Source organism: Macadamia integrifolia, chromosome 6 (assembly GCF_013358625.1).
Source record: "Macadamia integrifolia cultivar HAES 741 chromosome 6, SCU_Mint_v3, whole genome shotgun sequence".
Lineage (NCBI taxonomy): Eukaryota > Viridiplantae > Streptophyta > Magnoliopsida > Proteales > Proteaceae > Macadamia > Macadamia integrifolia.
In genome coordinates this window covers 29,393,916-29,414,861 of record NC_056562.1, presented here as the reverse complement: position 1 = coordinate 29,414,861, position 20,946 = coordinate 29,393,916, and the positions used below count along the sequence as shown (strand labels likewise).

General features: G+C 39.1%; 1 protein-coding gene and 1 long non-coding RNA gene across 2 annotated transcripts; one reads left to right on the top strand and one right to left on the bottom strand.

Moving 5' to 3' along the window:
• LOC122080777 (acetyltransferase At1g77540) lies at positions 1-5,378 on the top strand. Its single transcript, XM_042647626.1, has 2 exons — positions 1-316; positions 5,093-5,378. Exons 1-2 carry the CDS (start codon positions 77-79, stop codon positions 5,162-5,164), a joined length of 312 nt encoding a protein of 103 aa, XP_042503560.1. The 5' UTR covers positions 1-76; the 3' UTR covers positions 5,165-5,378.
• Positions 5,379-7,671: 2,293 nt separating this feature from the next.
• On the bottom strand, positions 7,672-17,121 carry LOC122081195. The gene is made up of 2 exons (XR_006141032.1): positions 15,235-17,121; positions 7,672-8,359 (listed from the first exon to the last, which is right to left on the bottom strand). It is a non-coding gene; the product is annotated as an uncharacterized LOC122081195 (long non-coding RNA).
• Between the last annotated feature and the right edge of the window lie 3,825 nt (positions 17,122-20,946).

Genomic DNA, 20,946 nt, shown 5'->3' with positions numbered 1-20,946 from the left:
GAATGGCGGAAAAGATAGGACATAGGGGACGAGAGTCGCGAGACGCGAATTTAGAGAGAGAGAGAGAGAGAGAGGGATGGCAGAAGAGGGTTCGAAGGTCTTATGGAACGAAAGCCAAAGGAGGTTCGAAACAGAGGACAAGGAAGCTTACCTACAGTACGAGCTGAGAAATGGCGGGGAAGTGATGAACATCCTTCACACCTTCGTTCCATCCAGCAAGAGAGGCCAAGGCCTTGCTTCACGTCTCTGTATTGCAGCCCTCAACCACGCGAAAGCCCATTCCATGTCTGTTATCCCAACCTGCTCTTACGTTTCTGTAAGTTCCTCCACCGACCATTTTCTTTGTGTTGTGCGTTTGTGCTAAAGACTACTGGGTCTCTAGTTTTGAATTTTGATGGCCTTGGATTTGAAATCTAAGTTTTTCTCGCTCTCTCTCTCTCTCTCTCTCTCTACTGAAATTTTATTGGGCTTCCGAGGAAAATATAGGTGAACATTGACAGGCTCTTCTTTATGTTCTTAATTTTGTCCTCCGCTTCGTTCAAGCTTCTTTGTAAGATTCGATGCAACTGTAGTTTCAAGTAGCATTTCTAGTTATAATCTAGAGCATGAATCAATTTTTTGGTAGATAATCTTCAAATTAAGGCAACTGTGTCTTGGCTGAGGCCTTTTTTTGGATATTAGTACCTTCCCAATTTAAGTGCAGATGCCTGTAATACCCTGCTTTGTAGCTGGTATATTCTTTAAGAGTACAGAGTCCTCTTTTACCTCTTGGTTTTGAATTATTCATAGATGAGTTGTTGATTTCTAGCAGTTTCAATTATCCTAGTCTGAATTTAGGAGATTTCTACAAATGGTTATCAGAGTTGAAGTGATTCTCATAAATAAATAGTTAATGGATTAATGGATACTTTTGTAGTACTCACATGAAATATTCATATGTATAGCCTCCCATGGAATTTTTTTTAGGCTTCTAATGGTCAGATCATTCAATGGTATTTAAAAAATCCTGGCTGAAGTAGATATATGATCTTTTTATGAGGAGGGGAAAAGCCTCAATTCAGGGAAAGGAGAAAAATGCTGATAAATTTGAATTTAATGTCTAAAGAAGGCATTTGGGGGGGGGGGGGGAGAGAGATATCTTTTACTGATCTTTCTTTAGCAAACAATGCTTTTGCTATACATTTGACAACTGCTGGTGGGATTATCAAAATATTTCGGTTTCCACACTGTGAATTCTGTAAACTTTATCTTTTAGATCTATTTTTTGGGTGAATAAATAACTCAATACCAAAGAGGAGAGAAAGGGGGGGGGGATATACTAGATTCTAGAGGGGGAAACAAAAGCAAGAATGAGGATACATCCCTGGGGGGGGGGTGGGATGGAGGAAGCAAAAGAGACAAAGGAACCCCAGGAGACAACTAAGCTAGCTTGTAACTTAGGGAATCCTCAACAAAACGGAGAGGAATCAAAGCAAGTTTGGAGGATACATCAAAGTAGATGACATTCCAAATCTTATCGAAGGATCTAGAGTTGGAACTTCAAAGTCCATCTACGAAGATTGCGCTTCATCCAAATGTGGTTGATGGTTGCCCCGAAAGCGAGCTTCCCAATGTTGTCGCAGATTGAGCTTCCAGTAAAGGTCATGTCTATCCAAGTTCATTCTCTCATAAAAGGGAGGGGTCTTCTCCTCGCTGGCCAGCATTTAGAGAGGACATGATTCCAGATGGTGGAAGTGAAAGGGCATTCAAAGAAAAGTTGGTTGATATCTTCTAAACCATTCCAACAAAGGCAGCAAGCTGGAGGGATAGGGATGTGATGGTGGATGAGAAAGGAATGGGTGGGGAGGCAGTTAGAAAGGCCTCTTCAGATAGTGAAGCTATGACGGAGGATGTGAAATTTGAATCAGACAACCTTGTGCCAAGGAGTGGCGGGGCTATGGGATCGGACCAGGTGCCAAACGGAGGAGGAAGAGAAGCAACCCGTGAAAGACGGGGACCACATGACTATATCTTCTCTACCACTAGGAGGAAGAGGAGGAAGAGAGGACCAAATGGAGGAGAGGGAGGGAGTAGCAGGGGGGACCAAGAGATGCTGGAGATGATTGAAGAAACAGAAGTGTCCTGTGTCCTTGGAAAAGCCAGAAGAGTAAACAGCTCTTGGTCCCACTTTCAGGAAAAGAACACCTTCAGGGTGCTAGTTATCTTGTAGATTCATTTGCAAGAGAATAAATACAAATGAATGGCAGCTACATAGGGCAGGTCAAGGTAAGATCATACAAGGAAATAAGAATAAAGTGATTATAATATACAAGATGGTGGATGAGAAACCATTTGAAGTTTGAATACAAGTAATTGAAGATGCACAAAGTGTGAGCCTTGGTAAGAATATTAGCAAGTTAATATTCTGAGGAGATTTGTGGCAGAAGTAGTGTTTCTTCACGAATATGATGAAGAACAAAGTGAAGTCAAATTCGGTATGCTTTGTTCTTTAATGAAAAAATTCATTATAACTTATTTAAATGACACTTTTGTTGTCACCAAAAAGTGAAAATGGAGCAATCAAGGAGACACCATCATGAAGAAACTTTCGTAGCCAGATAATTTCAGATGTGATATCAACAAAGGCAAGATAATTTGCTTCACTACTGGTGCAAGACCTTAGTTGTCAAGGTAGAGAGGTGACCCAAGGTGTTTGAGGGTGCCCGGACACAAGGCGACCAAGGCGATGCGTTGACAACTATGAGTGAGACATCAAAAATATGCCCGAAGCTTGAGAGATGAAGAGACATGATGAATAATTCCTTTGAATAATGTGCCTTTTATAGACCAAAGAATGCAAAACACAACAACATAGTGGATAGATAAGGAGCAGCTATGCTTTGACTGATTACATGCACAACATAAGTGATATTAGTCTGAGTGACTGTGAGATAGACTAAACTTCCCATCAATGTGGATGGAGTTCACAATCAGAAGAGGCTCCCCATTAGTGGGACGAACTTGACATTAAGTTCTAGTGAAGTCTCAATTGTCTTACTGTTAAAAAGTCCAGCATTGGAGAGTAGATCAGAGGCATACTTTTCTTGAGTTAGAACATATCCAATAAGTTTCAAAGTAACTTCAATACCCAAGAAATATCTGAGATTATCAAGGTCTTTCATCACATATTGTTGATGAAGAAAAGTTTCAAGAGTTTGAAGAACCTCGGAATCATCACTAGAAATAATCATGTCATCTATATATATATATATATATAGTAATAATACAATGCCTTGACTCATCTGTCGAATGTAAGCTCAGGAAAAAGCCAAGACCTTAAATAGTAGAACTAAATTTTTTGAGCCATACCCTTGGAGTTTGTTTGAGATCATAAAGTGCCTAACAAAGAAGAAACCATGTATGTGGTGGATAAGAATAACCCAAAGGAGGTTTCATGTATACCTTTTTTGAAGATGTCCATTAGATAAGGAATTCTTTACATCCATTTGATGAAGAGACCATTTGAAAACAAACTTTATGGCAATCAGTAATCAAACAGTAGTCATTTGGGCAATTGGAGCAAAGGTTTCTTTATAGCCAATACCATATTCTTGATTGTAACCTTGGTAACTAATCTGGATTTGTACCATTTAACTGCCCCATCTGATCTGGTATTTATCTTGCCCACTTGCTGTCTATAACAGTTGTTCCAGGAGGTAGTGTGACCAAGTCCCATGTATATTGTTTTTTAAGGCACCCAGTTCTTCTGACATGACTTGTTGCCATAGAGGATAAGGAGAGGCTTCTCCAAAGGATGCGGAGGTTGCGGGGAAAGCAATAGAGAGGGGGACGGCTCGCCGGCTGGGGTGTAGGATGGTCAGGGATGTTCAGGATGTTGGGGGATGCAGTTGATTAGGGTGCCAGGAGGGGCTGTTGCAGTGGGTTGGGGTGCCCCGGCCCTATTTAGGACAATGAACTTGCTGTTTGGACAGTAATATCCACAACCTCCTTGCAGGCTCCGTGGCAGGGAATGATATATCCTGTTAAAGAGATTCCTTTGCATAAAATGCTTTGAATGGGTAAATCAATGTCATTGGGGTGAGTGAAGGTGTGCAGTTGGTTGGGCGTACAGGAGGCTGGCAGCGTGACAGAGAGCAGAGAGGAGGTGGTTGTGGTGGCTGATCTCATACAGTGGTGGGGATTGCAGCCAGGTTGTAGCAGTGTATGTGCAAGGGAAAGTTGACTTGCAACATGGAGTGACGAGCAGCAGCAGGGCAGTAATGAAAGCAGATGCGATCAAGGCCAAATAGAGGTGATCACAGACAGCAGCAGTACATAATAGAGCTTAGACAGGGGTGATCTCAGATTGGCTCTGATACAATGTGAATTCTGGTAAAAAATCTATCTTGTAGGTTCATTTACAAGAGAATAAATGCAGATTAATGGTAGCTATATGCCTATACATGGTAGGTCTATATACAAGAAATGAAAATAAGGAGATTACAATATACAATTAAAGAGAAAATTACAACAGCTCACACACAGAATACTGGGACTTATTCCTTGATTTAGGTCTAAATTGACTGATGTCATAAAAAAACAACAGTTGTGTTGATCGAAATCACCAAGATGTTTCGGTTTCAGCCACTATCATAACATTAGCTTCCTTGTTTAAAACAGGTTGGATTCAGGAGTACACATGTATCTTATGTTTGCAATTATGGTTAGAGTTGGAAGTCTAGAAGATTATAGCTCATTTCGACCCATTCTGATTTTGTAGATTGGTTTATGACCACATTTGGTAAGAGAACTGTTGGGGCCTTCGAATTGAAAATTTTAGGTCAGCAGTCAAGTAGTGCTTGTGGTATATGGATTGCAATTTCTGAAGGAAATGCTTGAATTGGAGGTTGTTTTGCCTTTCTTTTCTACTTCTCTTCTTCACTAGTTGAGAGGGCTGGAGCCTTGCCCCAATATTATACACTTTGGCATATCAACTCTAACACAAAATACATCCCTGCATGCACAAAATATTGAATGGCCATTTTCATGTGTCACATACTTTTCGCATGCTGCTTGATATATATATTACCTTGGATCAAATTAACTTTTGCAGGTCACATTTCTTACTCAGAACCCTTCATGGAATTCAATCATATACACAGAGAATGTCAGGTCTAGTATATGAGGTTGCTTTTCTGCCCTACCAGCATGAAGATTGGTAGCGATAAATAAATTTTCCAGAAAGCTGACTTTCCCTAATAAACTGTAGTTATGCCTCGTCATTTCTAATCCTATCAAATACCCATTTCACCTCTTTCACATAAGATGAATGCACATTTATATGACTTAAAAAAGGCCGAAGGACCATGCAGATATTGCAATAAATGCATTTTCAAATCTCTCTTCTATTATTGCTATTACAAATAAAAAAACTAAAAACAGGAATGTAAACTGTAATATCTATTTTGGCATCTTTTTTTGCCACATGGCAGGCCAAGTAGGACCACCAATCAAGACCATTATATGGGGACATAAACTGTGTTGTCCACATGAAAAGTTTTTGCCGCTGCTTCAATTGTCAGACTGGCCATGTCATTTTCTTTGTTTAAATGATACCATAATCTTCAAGGGTTTGTAGCTTTGACCATTTTTCTTTACTTCGAGAGAGAGGCTGTGTCTATCTGGACGTGAAGTTAGCAAATATGTAGGGGAGGCTGGTGTATATACCGTGAAAATTTGGACCCTGCCATGCATCAGATTTGCTGCCAGTAACGCTAAAGGTTGTGACTTGGTGATTATGAAGTTAATAGTTTTGTAGAGTACTCTGAAATAGGTCAATAATTGCATTTGTTTGTTGCCAAAATTTGGCTGGTAAATACATCATACTTATATGCAGCAGGCTGTGTAGTTTGAGTGCAATATGTTTCTGATGCACATGTTTCTTCATGAAGAAAAAATACCATTCCAAAAGGTTGGAGAAATTAGACTCATGAGGTTGGTTAGTTGCTTGGAGGTTGGACTTTTGAGAGCCATTTTTTTACCAAGTGTTATATACTTGGGAGACAATTGAGAAACTTGAAGGCTCACAACTTGAGCTCCGGGTGGCCCCCAAATCTCCAAATGGTTGCTCATTGAAGGCATAAGTCCAAGGATTAAAGTATTGGTATTGATAGTCGTATCGGTCGGTCAAAATTAATATACATATCGGAGGGTATCGTATTGTATAGGAGATATACTAAGATTCGTTAAAGATACACACATAAATGGATAGAAAACATTTTTTTTTAAACATTTTTGCATAAAGAATTTGTTAAAAAAAACTTTTGATAATATGTATTATGTATAAACACTAAATTGAGGGTATCGTATTAAGAATTTAAGGTTTGTAGTTGCTCCATAAATGTAAAATCCTTGTTTTCAACATTGATTTCCACTTTAGTTAGGGAGAAATATGGTTGACAGCAATTTTGGAATAAAAACCTCTAAAAAAATTGTGTTTTTTTGAAAAATTACTCATCTTAGCTATTATATGACCATAGGGCACTGTATCAGTATATACCAATATTCACCGATACATGTTGATATATACCGATACATACCGATTGATACATATCGATACGTACTGATACATGTCGAAACGTACATTTTACTTCAATTTTATATTTTTCATAGAGTTGTATTGAGGCATATTGTATCGTATCAATGTATATCGGTGGTGTATTGATGCATATCATTATGTATTGTAGGATATATATCGATACGAAAGGATTTTAAAAATTTCATGTATCGTATCGGTGTGTATTGTATCAATCGATTAAATTTAAGATACGTATCGGAGGGTATTGTATCGATATTGGAGATACTTTAAAGCATGGGCATAACCCTTACCCATCCCCTTTTATATTCTAGAACTTTTTATGCCACCATAATGTAGTCTTTTGCAAGTGTAAGTGTGAGTCTCCTGTCAATATCGGAACTATAGAATCATCCACTATTTATTTTTTACTTTGTGAAAAGATATAATTTAGGTCTGATTTTTTGAGGGTTTCCTCCCCTTAATTTAGATATTTTCTGTAAATTTTAGCCTCTATTTGCCTGAGTACCTTTTTGCGTACCATTTGTAAGTTACTACCGAGCTCAATATACATATGCATATCATGATATCACCATGTTTGAGAAGTTGTAGGCGCCCCATTTTGTCACCGTAAAAATATTCTTGACGATGAGGAATTAGATATTTTGGGCAATCTCTCGAAGGTCTTTCCCTTTCACAAATCACAACTGAAAATAATAAAAAATAAGGTGAATTATTACTGTCAAAAAGGTGTAGTATTTTTCCTAATGCAAGACTCCAGCCTCTGTTTTTTAAAGTAAAGCCTTGTTCATAAGAAGGCTTCGTACTGAGCGAACAGGGGGGTTGGATTCAGAGTGGGGAGTAAGATGAACGACTTGCCGCATGATCTTCACCGATGTGTCAAAAGTTTGATTTAATCCATATGGGTGACAGCCTACGAGTTGTGGAGATTAATCCTCTGATCTCTCTAGTCTATACTCCCGCGCAAAGAACAAATTTAAGTTGGGAGGGTGTGTCAGAATATATATATATATATATATATATATATATATTTTAATTCAAATATATAAAAGTACTTGCGTCTTAATTATCATGGAAATTTTAGGCAATTGAAAATATATTTCAACACTTAGTAGCCGTTTATCATTCATTACTTAGCTAAGATGGCATGTAATACAAGGATATCTCAGTATCTGTATCACTTGGACCTCTATAGACAATATTATCTGGTATATCGCCTGTAATTCTGAATCTCAATGAGTTGATGATGTACCTTAATTTGTACACAAAAAGCAAATGGTTTACACACAGTTTCAGTTGAAATGAATACAGAATATGTATAAGCTTTGAGGAATCTCGTCATACCATACACATCTGCTGAACCAGCGTCTCCACACAACGAGCAATCTTCACCAGTTGTGGTATCAGGCAATCAGTTTTTAAAATGGCACTGTTCCTGCTTCTCGACATTCATGTGCTAACGTCAATCGTTTGTTTTTCATCATAATCCTTAAAAGCACCATTCCGAATATAATAAAAGTACATAACTACTTTCAACAGGACTCCTAGTGCCCCTATAAACTACAAGTTTTCGCATCCCCATTCCAAGGATGGATGAGATCCAGTAGCTACTGAGAACTGGCAAATAATAGAACTTTATTGAATGCTCGATAGAAAAAGACTGCTAGGTTATCAACATGATGGTAAACTAGATGTTCACTTCGATGCTCCTTCAAACTGATCTCGTAGCTTTTCATATCTTCGAAGTTCAGCTGATGACAGAGAAGGAGACAGTTCACCCAAAACCTGTCGAAGACCAAACAAGTAATGTGAGACTTTTTTTTTCCCCCAAAAAAAATCAAAACAATCATCCTGGGAACTTAACATACTGCACTTGCTATGAAAGATAAGTGTAAAAGTCTTTGATGGATATAGTATCATCCCAGTCCACTGAACAAGATGTGATTAAGCTGGACTGATCAACCATCAATAACTGGATCCAAATGATCTGGTGCGAAGACAAGATTGTTTACGGTCATATAACCTTAATTGGTTACTGGACCACTGACCTACTTAGACAATGAGACTTTTCAGACCATATGATCTGATCCAGTCAGCAGCTCCCTAGCCTTTTGTTCTATAGTATTGTATTTTGTATATAATTGCTACATAATGGCGTGAGGTTTTCATATTATTAGACCATCAAATCGACAAGCATAAACGGTCCAATCTCTGGTCCATATTTTAGTGAACAGTGACATTGAATTAAACACAAGTACACATGATAATTTTACTACGAAAATAGAGAAAAATAAAAAGGCTAACTTTAGCAACTCCAGATGCCTAGAGCCATCAGCCATTTACTAAAAAGAAGTCAGTTTTTCTTGAGGCTTCAATCTGCAATGATTGAGCTTTTCACAAAGGGGCCAAGTGATTTCCTCCATGCTCGCCCTATTGCCTTGAGAACAATCTCTATCCCCATAGGAAATTGTTCTAACACTGACCTTTGGCTTGATCCATGGCATCCTATGGGTATTCTGCCCTTTGTGCTTAGCCCCAAAATTATCTACTCCTCTGGTTTGGGGAGAAATGCTCTAGTCTCCTCCATTATTTTGAATGGTATCTGGTGTCACCCCACTCCATCCCCCCTTCCCCTCCCCTCTTTGACATTTGGTCTTCCTTGCCTCTTCACCCTCTGAGCCATCGTGGAAGGACCCCTACCGGGAAGTTTAGCTCCGCCTCCGCTTGGAACCTTATCTGATCTTTTGGTCCCACCATTCCTTGGCACAAAATCATTTGGTTTAAAGGTTGTCCACTGCCATAGCTTTACATCCTAGAGTGCCATGTCCTGCCTCCCCACACAGTCCTTCCTCATCTATCAGCACATTCAAGTGTCATCTTCTTGTTGCCTCTGTTAGAATGCAATAGAAGATGTTGATTACCTCTTTTTCTTCTACTATTTTTCCTCCATTTGGGAAAAAGTCCTAACTAGTTGTTGGCCTTCCAGAAGGAGACCACTCCCCCTTAGCAAAGAATGGAAGACTTTGAAGACTGCTGGAAGACCTTACCTTCGCCAGTTCCTCTATATGTGACACTGCTAGAAGACTTGCTTTTTGTGTGACTATCAACTATATCTGGATGGAGAGGTGATACGTGCATGATGTGGAAGGGATTGGAACGAGGATGGAGTTGGGATATAGCTATTATTATATTTTGTTGTTTTATTAATGGGTAGTAGAAGTTATGAGAGTTATCATTAGTGGGACAAGGGAGAAGTTATAGGAGTAGTTATAGGGTGGGAGTTGTGGAGTCATGAAGAGTAAATTATGTAACTATGTAATCTATATATTGTGGTCGAAGTTGAATGAAAGGAGAGATTCATATTGACAAAAAGGGTTCCTACATTTTCTCTATTTTGACAAAGGAGGTCATGGCTTCCTGACAAAGCCAAGAGGTGGCTACCTCCAAATTAGCCAAACTTATCATCTTTTCCTATTTTATTTCTTGTTCCTTCCTCCCTATTTTCTCTCATTTATTTATCTTCTCTATCTTCTATGTGCATATTAAGCGGAATCTTTAAAGATGAACTCCGAACTTTCGTACTTTTGACAAGATTTGGAAAACCATCTATCTTGACGTCCGCTTCAAGCTTGCTTTTCTTCGTCCTAAACCTGTAAGGGATTCCCCAAGGAACAAGCTCATTTTTGTCTCTTAGGGCTTCCCTCCACCATTTTGTCTCCCTCCCCCCACTATTTAGCCTTTGCTGCTCGAGCTGTTTTTGACAAGCTGAGTCCCCTTTCGGGTTGTCCTTTTTGCTGAGGCTTTGTCCTCAAGTGATCTTCTCCCCCCCCCCCTTCTCCTTTTCTCCCTCGCCCTCGCCTCGAATCTTCTTCTCCTTGTAATGAATTATTTATTCATCCAAAAAAAAAAAACATGGCCACGCATAAGGAGAAGACCAACACCCAAAGCCCACCATCTGGGTTGACGGAGATCCTAGGGTTTGGAACCCTATTCAAAATCGTTATGGGCCCACACGAGCAATGGACTAATAAAATCAACACCTAATATTATGTTTGCACTTTGCACTATTTTTCAATTCCTTTCTCTAGTTTCTACTTTGGTTCTAGTTGCTAATCTGATGAGTTATTTACTACTATTCTCTAGTTTCTTTTTCTGTCTTGCTTATCTCTATTTTCTATATTCACTTTCCATGTTTGTTCTCTTGTTACTAAATCCATTTACTCACTTTCTATTTTGGTTTCTCTTCTATAACCTTCTAGTTGCTGTTATACTGATGTTTCTAAAGCTCTTTCCAATTTTCCAGCAAGTGACTATTTTAGTCATAGTTGCCATGGCGTCTAGGTGACCCTAGTTGTTGAAGGGGCCTAGATGGAAGGTGAAAACAACTAGGAGACCAAGGCATCAAAGGCGATATAGGGGACACCTTGACACTATTTTAGTAATCCCCTATGCTCAAATCCGACCGTTGGTTCTAGTTCAAAACTTAAGGGTTTTTACTCCTTCCCTGTCAGCCACTCAACCAGAATTCTGGCCACATCAGACTTGTATTTTCTTTGATTAATTAATCACAGTTGATGGATTTGGTTCATACTCCCTATGATTCTTGATTTACAAGAGGTGTTTTAACCCTAATCCTTGGGTGATTAGAATACGACATGACCATGGATGCCCTTGCTTCAATTTCCAAGATGATCTAGATCCATCATATACCCAGAACCAACTGTTTCTAAGCTGATCTGGATACTGGATTCACTGAAGAACAACTCAGTTCTCTAAATTTAATCAAATAAATCTCTTTTAGTGATTGAAATGTCATTGTTAATCTCAATCCAACCTATCTACACCTCACCAATCCTTCCTTAGAACTGGAATTTTTCCTCCTCAAGAACATTGCCAACACTCCTCCATTGCTTACTAGAGTTCCTCCCCTCAATAATGCCATGTTGGAGTGGGTGGAAAATGGCTCAGGGGAGGTGGGAGGTGGGAGAGGGCATGGGGCATGTTGTTGAGGTGGAAATTGTTGGTGTTATTAGCTGTTATGTGGGTCTTGAATTCTTGTACCCGTTTCAAATATTGCCCCGCTCCGCCATTCTTTGGTGGCAAACCGAAGGAGAAATTTTGTGAGGTTTGTGATAGTAGGAGAGGGCTTGGGATCAACCCATGGTGTATGCTTTTGGCGGACGACATTATTTTAGTGGATGAGACAAAATCAAGGCTCAATGTTAAACTAAAGCGATGGAGATTAACCTCAGAAACAAGAGGCTTTAAGATAAGTAGATCGAAGACAGAGTATGTGATGTGTAACTTTACTCACAGTACAATGGATAATGATGCGGTGACTATTGAAGGAAGAGAGATAATGCAAAGTGACTATTTTAGATATTATGGATCTATCATTAGTAAAGACGGAGATATAGAGGATCATGTGTCATATAGGATTAAAATGGGATGGGCTTCGCCGATGCCCTCTGAAAGGCCCGCGCCCCCCCTTCACGGCTGTCACCTTCGCGAGGTCAAATTCACTCTTGTCCGTGGCCCTCCGCAAGGCCCACGCCCCGCCGTCGTGCCTACCTTTTCCACCAGAATCCCAATTCACATCTTGACGGCTGGAAGAAGTTGTGATGAGACCTGCTGGTAGGGTTTCCTAGTCTGCCCCTCCTCCTCCTTTGGGCTTCTGAGTTCTTGTTCAGCCCATCTGGGCTTCTGCATTGTAAGTTGTTGGGCTTCAGGCTCTTGGGCTTCTGCATTGTAAGTTGTTGGGCTTCAGGCTCTTGTTTTCGGCCTTGTGGGCCTTGTGTAGTTTTAGACATGTCATTTGTGACATATCTTCCACTCCTCAAGCCCACTGAGCCATGGTTGCTGTCCTTTTGGACTTTGGTCTCCCTTTTGGGATACATTTTCTTTTAATGCATTTACTAATTCACCAAAAAAAAAAAAAAAGGGATGGGCAAAGTGGAAGGGTGCATTTGGAGTTTTATGCAACCGACGTGTCCCTCTAAAAAAGGAAAATTCTATCAGACATTGTGTGACCAGCTATGATGTACGGGTCAGAATGTTGGGCCGTTAAGAAGAAGCATATTGATAAGTTGTGTAGCGGAAATGAGAATGTTAAGATGGATGTGCAGGAAAACTAAGAGGGATAAGGTAATGGATGAACATATTGGAGCAGATTTGGGAGTTGCTCTGATTCATGGTAAGCTTTGAGAATATCGTTTGAGATGGTATGACCATGTTAAACGGAGGCCATCAGATGTACTAGTAAGGAAGAGTGACCTGATCCAGATAGAAGGGTCTAAAAGAGCTAAAGGCATGCCAAAAATGACCATAGGAGAGGTAGTGAGGAAAAAGACATGCACAAATGAGGCCTTGTCCCTAGTATGGCCACGAATAGAGTGGATTGGAGGGCTAGGATCTAGTTAGCGCACCCCCTATAGCTATGTTCTACTTCATTAATGTTCTTAATAATTTTTTTTTTGTTTTTTGTTTTTTTTTTTTTTTTTTTTTTTTTTTTTTTTTTAACTTCTTTTTCCTTGTCTTTGCTTGGATTCATGTAGCCGACCTAATGTAGATTCTTCACCAAACTAGGCTTGTTGTATTAGGAATAAGCTTAGGGTTGGGTTGTATACGCGTTGGGCCTTCAGTCCATGTGGTTTGGAGTGTATTGGGCTACTTTTATGGGTCTAAACTAGTGGTTCTAAGGTTGCATACGGGATTTAGTGATTTGCTTCCTTTTTCTTTAGTTTCCTTTTTAGATGGGGTTATTTAGTTTCTAATTTCAGTACCTAAATTAGTTTCTAATTTTAAGTCATTGTTAGTTTCTAATTTCTGTCCAGACTAGTTTCTATTTTCATTAGATTCTAATTTCCAGTTTTTAGTAACTTCTTGTAATCAATTTTTAGTAACTCTGAGTTACTATTACTTGTAAACCCTCCCCATCATTATTATAAATAAAGGAGAGCTCTCATCATAGAGAGACAATTTTGATTTTGGAAAAAAAGAACTTTCTGCTGGTTGCTGCCATGCATCTACTGGATTTTCTGTGTGTTTGATCACAGTGGAAGGGAGTGGTGTTTGATCCATTCGAAACTTTGCGGTGTGAAGCCCGAGTGGTCTTTTCAAGCTTTCTTATCTTTCTTCTTTCAAGGTCTACTGCTGCTACAGGTATTTACCTCTTTTCCCTTAACAGTTCTGTCCAGGCGATAGGTTTTCTGGGCAGGAATATCGACTTCTATTCTGACTCAACCCCTAGTCACTTTTGGCTGATATTTGGACCAGAGGTTCCCCTCATTAAAAGAGCAACTCGATCCAGTTTTGGTCCCCATCTGGGCTGTGGTTCTTAAGTTATTAGGAATCTCTATTTTCTTGTCCTCTAGTGACTTTACTAGAACAAAACCAGAATCGATTGTTCTGGGCAATCCTATTTTGTTGCTGTAGTGTCTATCGTTGATTTGGAACTGTTATCATCCTAATACTACTGCTGACTCATTCCTATTTTTTCACTGCTGGTCTGTTCTAAGTATTATTTATTATTGGATATTTTGACCTAATCTGTTCTGTTTTCTGAGATCGATAGACGCATCTGGTTGTTCCTGATTTCTGTGGACGTTTGTTCACAATTTATGATCTGTTATGACCCTATTCCTATATCTGATTTAGTCCTTTAATCTGGGCTATATTCTGATCTCATAAATTCCAGTTTCTGGATTCGAAACTCTGAGTTACAGATCTATTTTTTTAACCTGTATTCTGATCTGTAGTATTTTTTCTACCTTGGTTATTATGGTTGTTCTTTGGTCTACAAGTTCCTGTTGTTTGGGTCTAGTTTGACTTGTCAAACCTAGTTGGCTAGTCCTACATTACGACCCCATTAAGTTGGGATAAGGCTTTGTTGTTATTGTATTAGGGGTTTTTTCGTCTTTTTGCTTGTCTTAGGGCTTCTATATGTGAATGTATAAATAGACGGTGTGGGTTCTATTTTTGGCCTAATCACGAATCTCCTCTCTCCATCTCCTGCAATCTCTCCTCTCTCTCGAGTTCTCCCTTCTCTTGCAGGTTTGAGAGTGTCTCTCTCATTCTTTCATCGGAAATGACCTGTGATAGGAGCTAAGGGGGTAATCGAAAATCTCAGTGCAGAGTTATTCAAGAACAATGCCTTATGCGGTAGATTTTTAATCTCAATCCAACCTATCTACACCTCACTAATCCAGTAATGCTTGCATCAGACCTGAAAAATTCCTCCTGAAGAACGTCACCAGCACTCCTCTGTTGCTTACTTGAGTTCCTCCCCTTGATAATGCCATGTTGGATTGGGTGGAAAATGGCTCAGGGCAGGTCCAAAAGGGCATGAGGCATGTTGTTGGGGTGGAAATGACCTGTGCCAGGACCTATGGGGGTAACCGAAAATCTCAGTGGAGAGTGTCAAGAACAATGCCTTACTGGGAAGAGATGGTCTAACACTGTATAGGCGATTCTGTGTGTGAGGTCATTGCCCTGGATACAGATATATGTTTTACGTACAAGTGCAGACGTAATTCTTTATTTCTTTCCACTATCCAAAGACCCAATATATTAAATCAGCGCAGTGGATTCTCCAAACCAAAACTTAATCCAGAAGTAAATAGATGAACTACCAATTAAACCACAAAGAGGCAAGGTCGTACCTTTATAAAATCATCATATTCGACGACAACTGAATCAGCACGATCATCTTTATCTGAACAATCTGAATCTGTCCCCAAAACCTACAAAAAGAAAAGCATGTAAAAAAGTAGAACTGGATTTCTATAATAAACAATAAACCAGCTCAATCATTAGGAGCAGCATACCATCTAAACTCCCTAAATATTTTGGACCAGTTTACCAACCACTCCAATGAAGCCTGATTAGCTTCATGTTTTAGGTGCATGTATAAAAACAGTCTCTCTGCAAAGCAGGGGTAAGGCTGCATACATTACCCCAGACCCTGCAGTGGCGGGAGCCTCGTGCTCTGGTTATGCCCCTAATAAAAAATAGTTATTGCTGTTGAGAATTGAAATAGCCAAGAGAAATGGCACAAATAAAGTGCCAGAAGTCTTGAAGAGAAAACAGAACAAATAGGTGTCGTGCAGCATCCCATTCTGTTTCCTGCATATTTAATCTGACAGTTTGCTTGGTTCTGATTCTGATATCTGATCTACACACTGCAATTTCCAGAAGAACATAGTTTCTTTGGGGTATATCACCAAAGTTAATAAATTCAATTTGGAAATTTCTGGCTTCTATACTTGAGCTAGCATGTTAAATGCTATGTTACTAGGATGCAAGTGGGGGCCATCGGCCACTGACATCAGACTCGGCAAATTCCAAAAAAATAGGAACTCTGGGGATATATAATGTTATTGATATTTTTTAATACACCACAAATGATTGGAAGTACCTGCGCAAGGAGAAAAAGAAAAGGAGAAAAGAGGAGATAAGGAGAAAAAGAAGAAAAGAAATGGGGAATAGAGCTCATGGTTTCTCTGAATGGGTAAATTGTGACAATTACAAGGACAAACTAATAAAAATTTCAAGACAGACATAACAAGAACTAAGACGCCACTGTGCATCTAATATTTAACATAGATAAGTCAAAATGTTTATTAAACAAAAGAGAACAAGGAAAGAATCAGATCATAGCAAAATAATTTGCATGTTGGAGTAGTTTTGGGAATTTGACAATTGTGCACTTAGTCAAGACCAAAGCATGAACTTTGATTAATATATTGAATTAAGATAACAAATGTAACAAATGGGTATTATAGATAAGGACAAAAGATCCACACACTAGCTGTGTGTGGATTCTTTTGCATGCCCTCTCACAAAAAGTGAGGGCCCCACAAATGTCTCTCTTTTTTTTTTTTTCATCTATTTTGAAAACATTGGCCCCACATGGATGATAATTTTTTGTTGACACTAATTGGTGGGCATGCAGAGTCCTTCCTACACTAGTAGCTGAGGGAACCCTTTCATAGAAAAAAGGACTGCATATATAGCTAGAATCAATTGTTTCTTTGATGAATTGACTGTCCATCTCTATATACTTCGTCTGATCATGTTGCATAGGATTGTAGGTAATACTTATGGAAGCCTTGTTATCACAAGAAAGATGAATGGGTGCCTCGATATTAAACCCCATTGGACTAGCCTTCTCAAGCATAGGAGTTCACATACTGCATGAGCCATAGCTCTAATATCTGCCTATGCACCCAATCGAGTTACAACTGGCTGCTTTTTTATTCCATGTAATCAGCTTACCACCCACAAATATACCATATCTAGATGTAGATCATCTGTCAGAAACTGAAACAGCCTAATCAGCATCAGTGTAGCCTTCTATCCTCAAATGGTTATGCTTGACATACAATAGTCTTTTCCCTAGAGTGGACTTCAAGTACCTGAGGATGTAGTATATAACATCCAAGTGCTCACTCTTCGGGGAATGCATAAAGTGGCTCACCCCCCTAACTGCATAGGTGATGTCTTGGCAGTCAAAGATAGGTAGATAAACTTCCCCACTAATCTTTGTTATTTCCCTGCATCACTAAGGGATGGACCACAGTCTTCTCCAACCTTGTGAATTTGGTCAATAGGAGAATTTGTTGGTTCACAACCCAACATTCCTATCTCTTTCTATAAGTCCAGCACAAACTTCCTCTGGCGGATATTTATCCCCTTAGATCTTGACACTTCAAGCCCCAATAAATACTTTAAGGGTTAAAGATCTTTAATCTCAAATTGGTGGGCAAGTAGGACTTCAATCTCATTATATCAACCTCGTCATTTCTTAGTCACAACAGTATCATCCATATAGACAATAAGAATTGTAATAGTACCATTACCTTGCCGAGTAAATAAAGTGTGGTCAGTCTAACTCTGGGAATACTCCTTCTTTAGAATGACCTTTTTAAACCTCTCAAACCAAGCCTTTGGAGATTGTTTGAGGCCATATAAAGCCTTTTAAAGAATGCATACTTTCCCTTTAGTTGAGGGAAACTTAAGCCTAGTGGAGTTTGCAAATACACTTCCTCTTCTAAATCACCATGGGAGAAAGCACTCTTCACATCTAGCTGATACAATGGCCAAACTCTATTATCCGCCAATAATAAGAGGATTCTTGTCGAATTGTGCTTAGCCACAGAAGCAAACCTAACAGTCAATCCCATATATTTGATTGTATCCTTTGGCCACCAACCTGGCCTTGTATCTCTCAACAACACCATATTATTAGTATTTGATTGTGTAGACCCATTTGCATCCAACAAGAACTCTCCCTCTAAGAAGATTAACCAATTTCCAAGTACAATTCTTCTCAAGTGGAATCATTTCCTTAGACATGACTTGCTTCCACTTTAGGTTAAACATAGCCTCAGTGATATTTTCGGGGAATGGAGATAGAGGAAATGGCCACAATAAAAACAAAAATTGTAGGAGAGAGGGCATCATAGCTAACAAACTGGGTTATTGGATTAGTGCAAACTCTCTTTCCCTTTCGAATAGCAATGGGAAGATCTAACTCAGAAGGAAGAGGAGAAATATTACTTGATTGAGGAAGGTAGATCTCAAGACGTGGATCCAAAGAGGACTCTTGGCATCTCTTATTTTCCCTTCTTTTATACACAAGTAGCTCCTTTTCTTTACCAAAACCAACACCTGAACGATTACTAATATTAACAACATCCACCTTTTTGTGTTAACCAAAAACAAGCATTAAAGGGGAAATAGGTAAAAGGATAACATCAATAGCCTTTTTCACTCCCACTATTCTCCCCCTGAAGAGGATGCTGATGAGGAACAAAGAAAGGTAAAGCTTCAAAGAAGGTAACATCTTTGGAGAGAAGTCACCTTCGGGAAGAAGGATGGTAGCACTTGTAGCCTTTGGTAAAGGGGAATAATCAAGAAAAAGGCATTTGAGTGCCTTAGGGTCAAATTTAGTTTGAGAATATTTATTGACGTGAACATATCAAACACACCCAAAAAAATAAATGGGGAAGAGAGAAAGCAAAAGCTTGAGAGGACAAAATATCCAAAGGAGATTTGGAAACAAGAAGCTTCAAGGGCATAGGGTTGATTAAGAAGACAAATGTAAGAAGAGGCATTTGACCAAAAGGTCCTAGGGACATGCATGCCAAATAGCAGACTCTAAGCAACTTCCAATAAATGGTGATTTTTCCTCTCAACTACTCCATTCTATTGGGGTGTGTCAACACAAGCAAGCTGATGGATAATTCCATTATTGGTAAAAAGGTGTTGAAAGACCACCATACATGTACTCCCCCCCCCCCCCCCCCCCCCCCCTCTTTGTTTTGAACTTCAAACCTCTATTTCTTCATGTGAGGCCTCCTTTTGATGTTGCAATGATTTTCATATAAGTTCATATAGTGATTTCTTCTAACATTTCACATAATATACTTCTCCTTGGAACCCTAGGAAATGGTAGCAGAGAACTTGTCGAATGACTCTCAAACCTAAATTGTGGGAGAAGTGATAGAATGTTGTGTGAGAGAATAGCCTCTCCCACACCTATATTATTTCACTAATATGACAAAGGAATTACATACACCTCCCTATGGAGGTAAAAGTTAAAAAAATATTTATATATACATGAACTAATTCCCAAAGTACCCTTGATACATAAACTCTAACAAAACAATCAATGGATATGCACCATAATGTATGATCACCGATATGTCATTGACCGCTCACACGTTTACATAAACAAAGGATAAATAACGAAGAGAAAACTCTCAACTCAATTCATGTTATTCAAATATTCAGTCATGTTTTTATTTAAAAAAAAATCCCTTATATAGAATTACAATGATATAAGGCTCTAGCAACCCAACCCATAGTCTAAATGTAGACTCTAGGTCAATGCAGAAAGAAATAGAAACAAATTTAATATCCTAAAAATTTTCACCAAAATAAACTAAAATAACAGGTAAGCACCTATTCCCAATAACTCCATAAGTGCAACGAAATATTGCCATATAGGAACCTACCTCTGAAGTCTGAATACTGTACAAGTGCCTTCAACAAAGTGAATCTAGCATCCAAGCATCACCCATTTAAATATGGACTGACAATCCCAGTAATATATTTATGGAAGAAAGAATACTAAGGTAAGGATAATTGAGAGATTACTAACCCCCAATGTTGTTCCCAAAGCTCCAATAAAACCAAGTCAAAGACCCAAAGAAATCTGGAAATCAGATATCTCCAAATTTAGAACCCAACCCAAAAGACCGGTTGGTTGTAAATGGGTGGTTGTAGTGAAACATAAGATAGATGGCTCTATGGATAGGTACAAAGCAAGGCTTGTGGTTAAAGGGTTCACTCAGACATATTGAATTAACTACCAAGAGACATTTGCACTGGTTGCCAAATTGACTTTTGTGCTAGTGTCACTCTCATTTGTTGTAAACCTTGGATGGGATCTCCAACAACTTGATGTAAAGAACGCTTTCCTCCATGGAGAGCTCGATGAGGAAGTGAGTATGGATATTCCACCAGGATTCTCTAGTGAGGGTACTCAGGGCAAGGTCTGTAGATTGAAGTGTGCTCTCTATGGGTTGAAGCAATCACCTAGAGTGTGGCTTGGGAGATTTCACAAGGTGATGACATCTGTGGGTTATAAGCAGAGTAATGCTAAGACACATTGTTCATAAAAAAGTCTGGCGATAGATTTACTATGCTCATAGTCCATGTGGATGACATCATGGTTATAGGAAATAATAGTGCTGAGATTGGTTGCCTTAAGGGCTTTCTGGGCTGAGAGTTTGAAATAAAGGATCTTATAAAACTAAGTTACTTTCTTGGGATTGAAGTTGCTCGATCTTCGAAAGGTATCATTCTGTCCCAGAGGAAGTACATCCTTGATCTGTTGTCTGAGACTGGTTTATTGGGTTGTCCTTCTAATACTCATATGGAAGTTAGTACTAGGCTCAAGGAAAAGGAGGGTGAACCTATTGACCAAGGGCATTACCATTGGTTGGTAGGAAAACTGATCTCTCTCTCTCATATACGGCCTGATATTTCTGTGGCTATAAATATGGTGAATTAGTTTATGCATGATCCCTATCCTCCCATATGGAAGCAGTTCTACGTATCTTGAGATATGAAGTCAGCTCCAAGAAAGGGATCATTTTATCTCCTAATGATCATCTCAAAGTTGAAGCCTATACAAATGTTGATTGGGTTAAATCACCTAACAGAAAATCCATCTCAGGTTATTGTACCTTTGTGGGGGGAATCTTGTCACTTGGCGCACCAAGAAGCAAAATGTGGTGGCTAGATCCAATGTTAAAGCAGAGTTTTGTGTCATGGCACAAAGGATTTGTGAGTTGTTGTACGCA

Excerpts from the sequence above, each read along its gene's own strand:
- LOC122080777 (XM_042647626.1), top strand. The coding sequence starts at position 77 with ATGGCAGAAGAGGGTTCGAAGGTCTTATGGAACGAAAGCCAAAGGAGG. Across the intron at positions 317-5,092 it reads CAACCTGCTCTTACGTTTCT|GTCACATTTCTTACTCAGAA; the intron begins GTAAGTTCCTCC and ends TAACTTTTGCAG.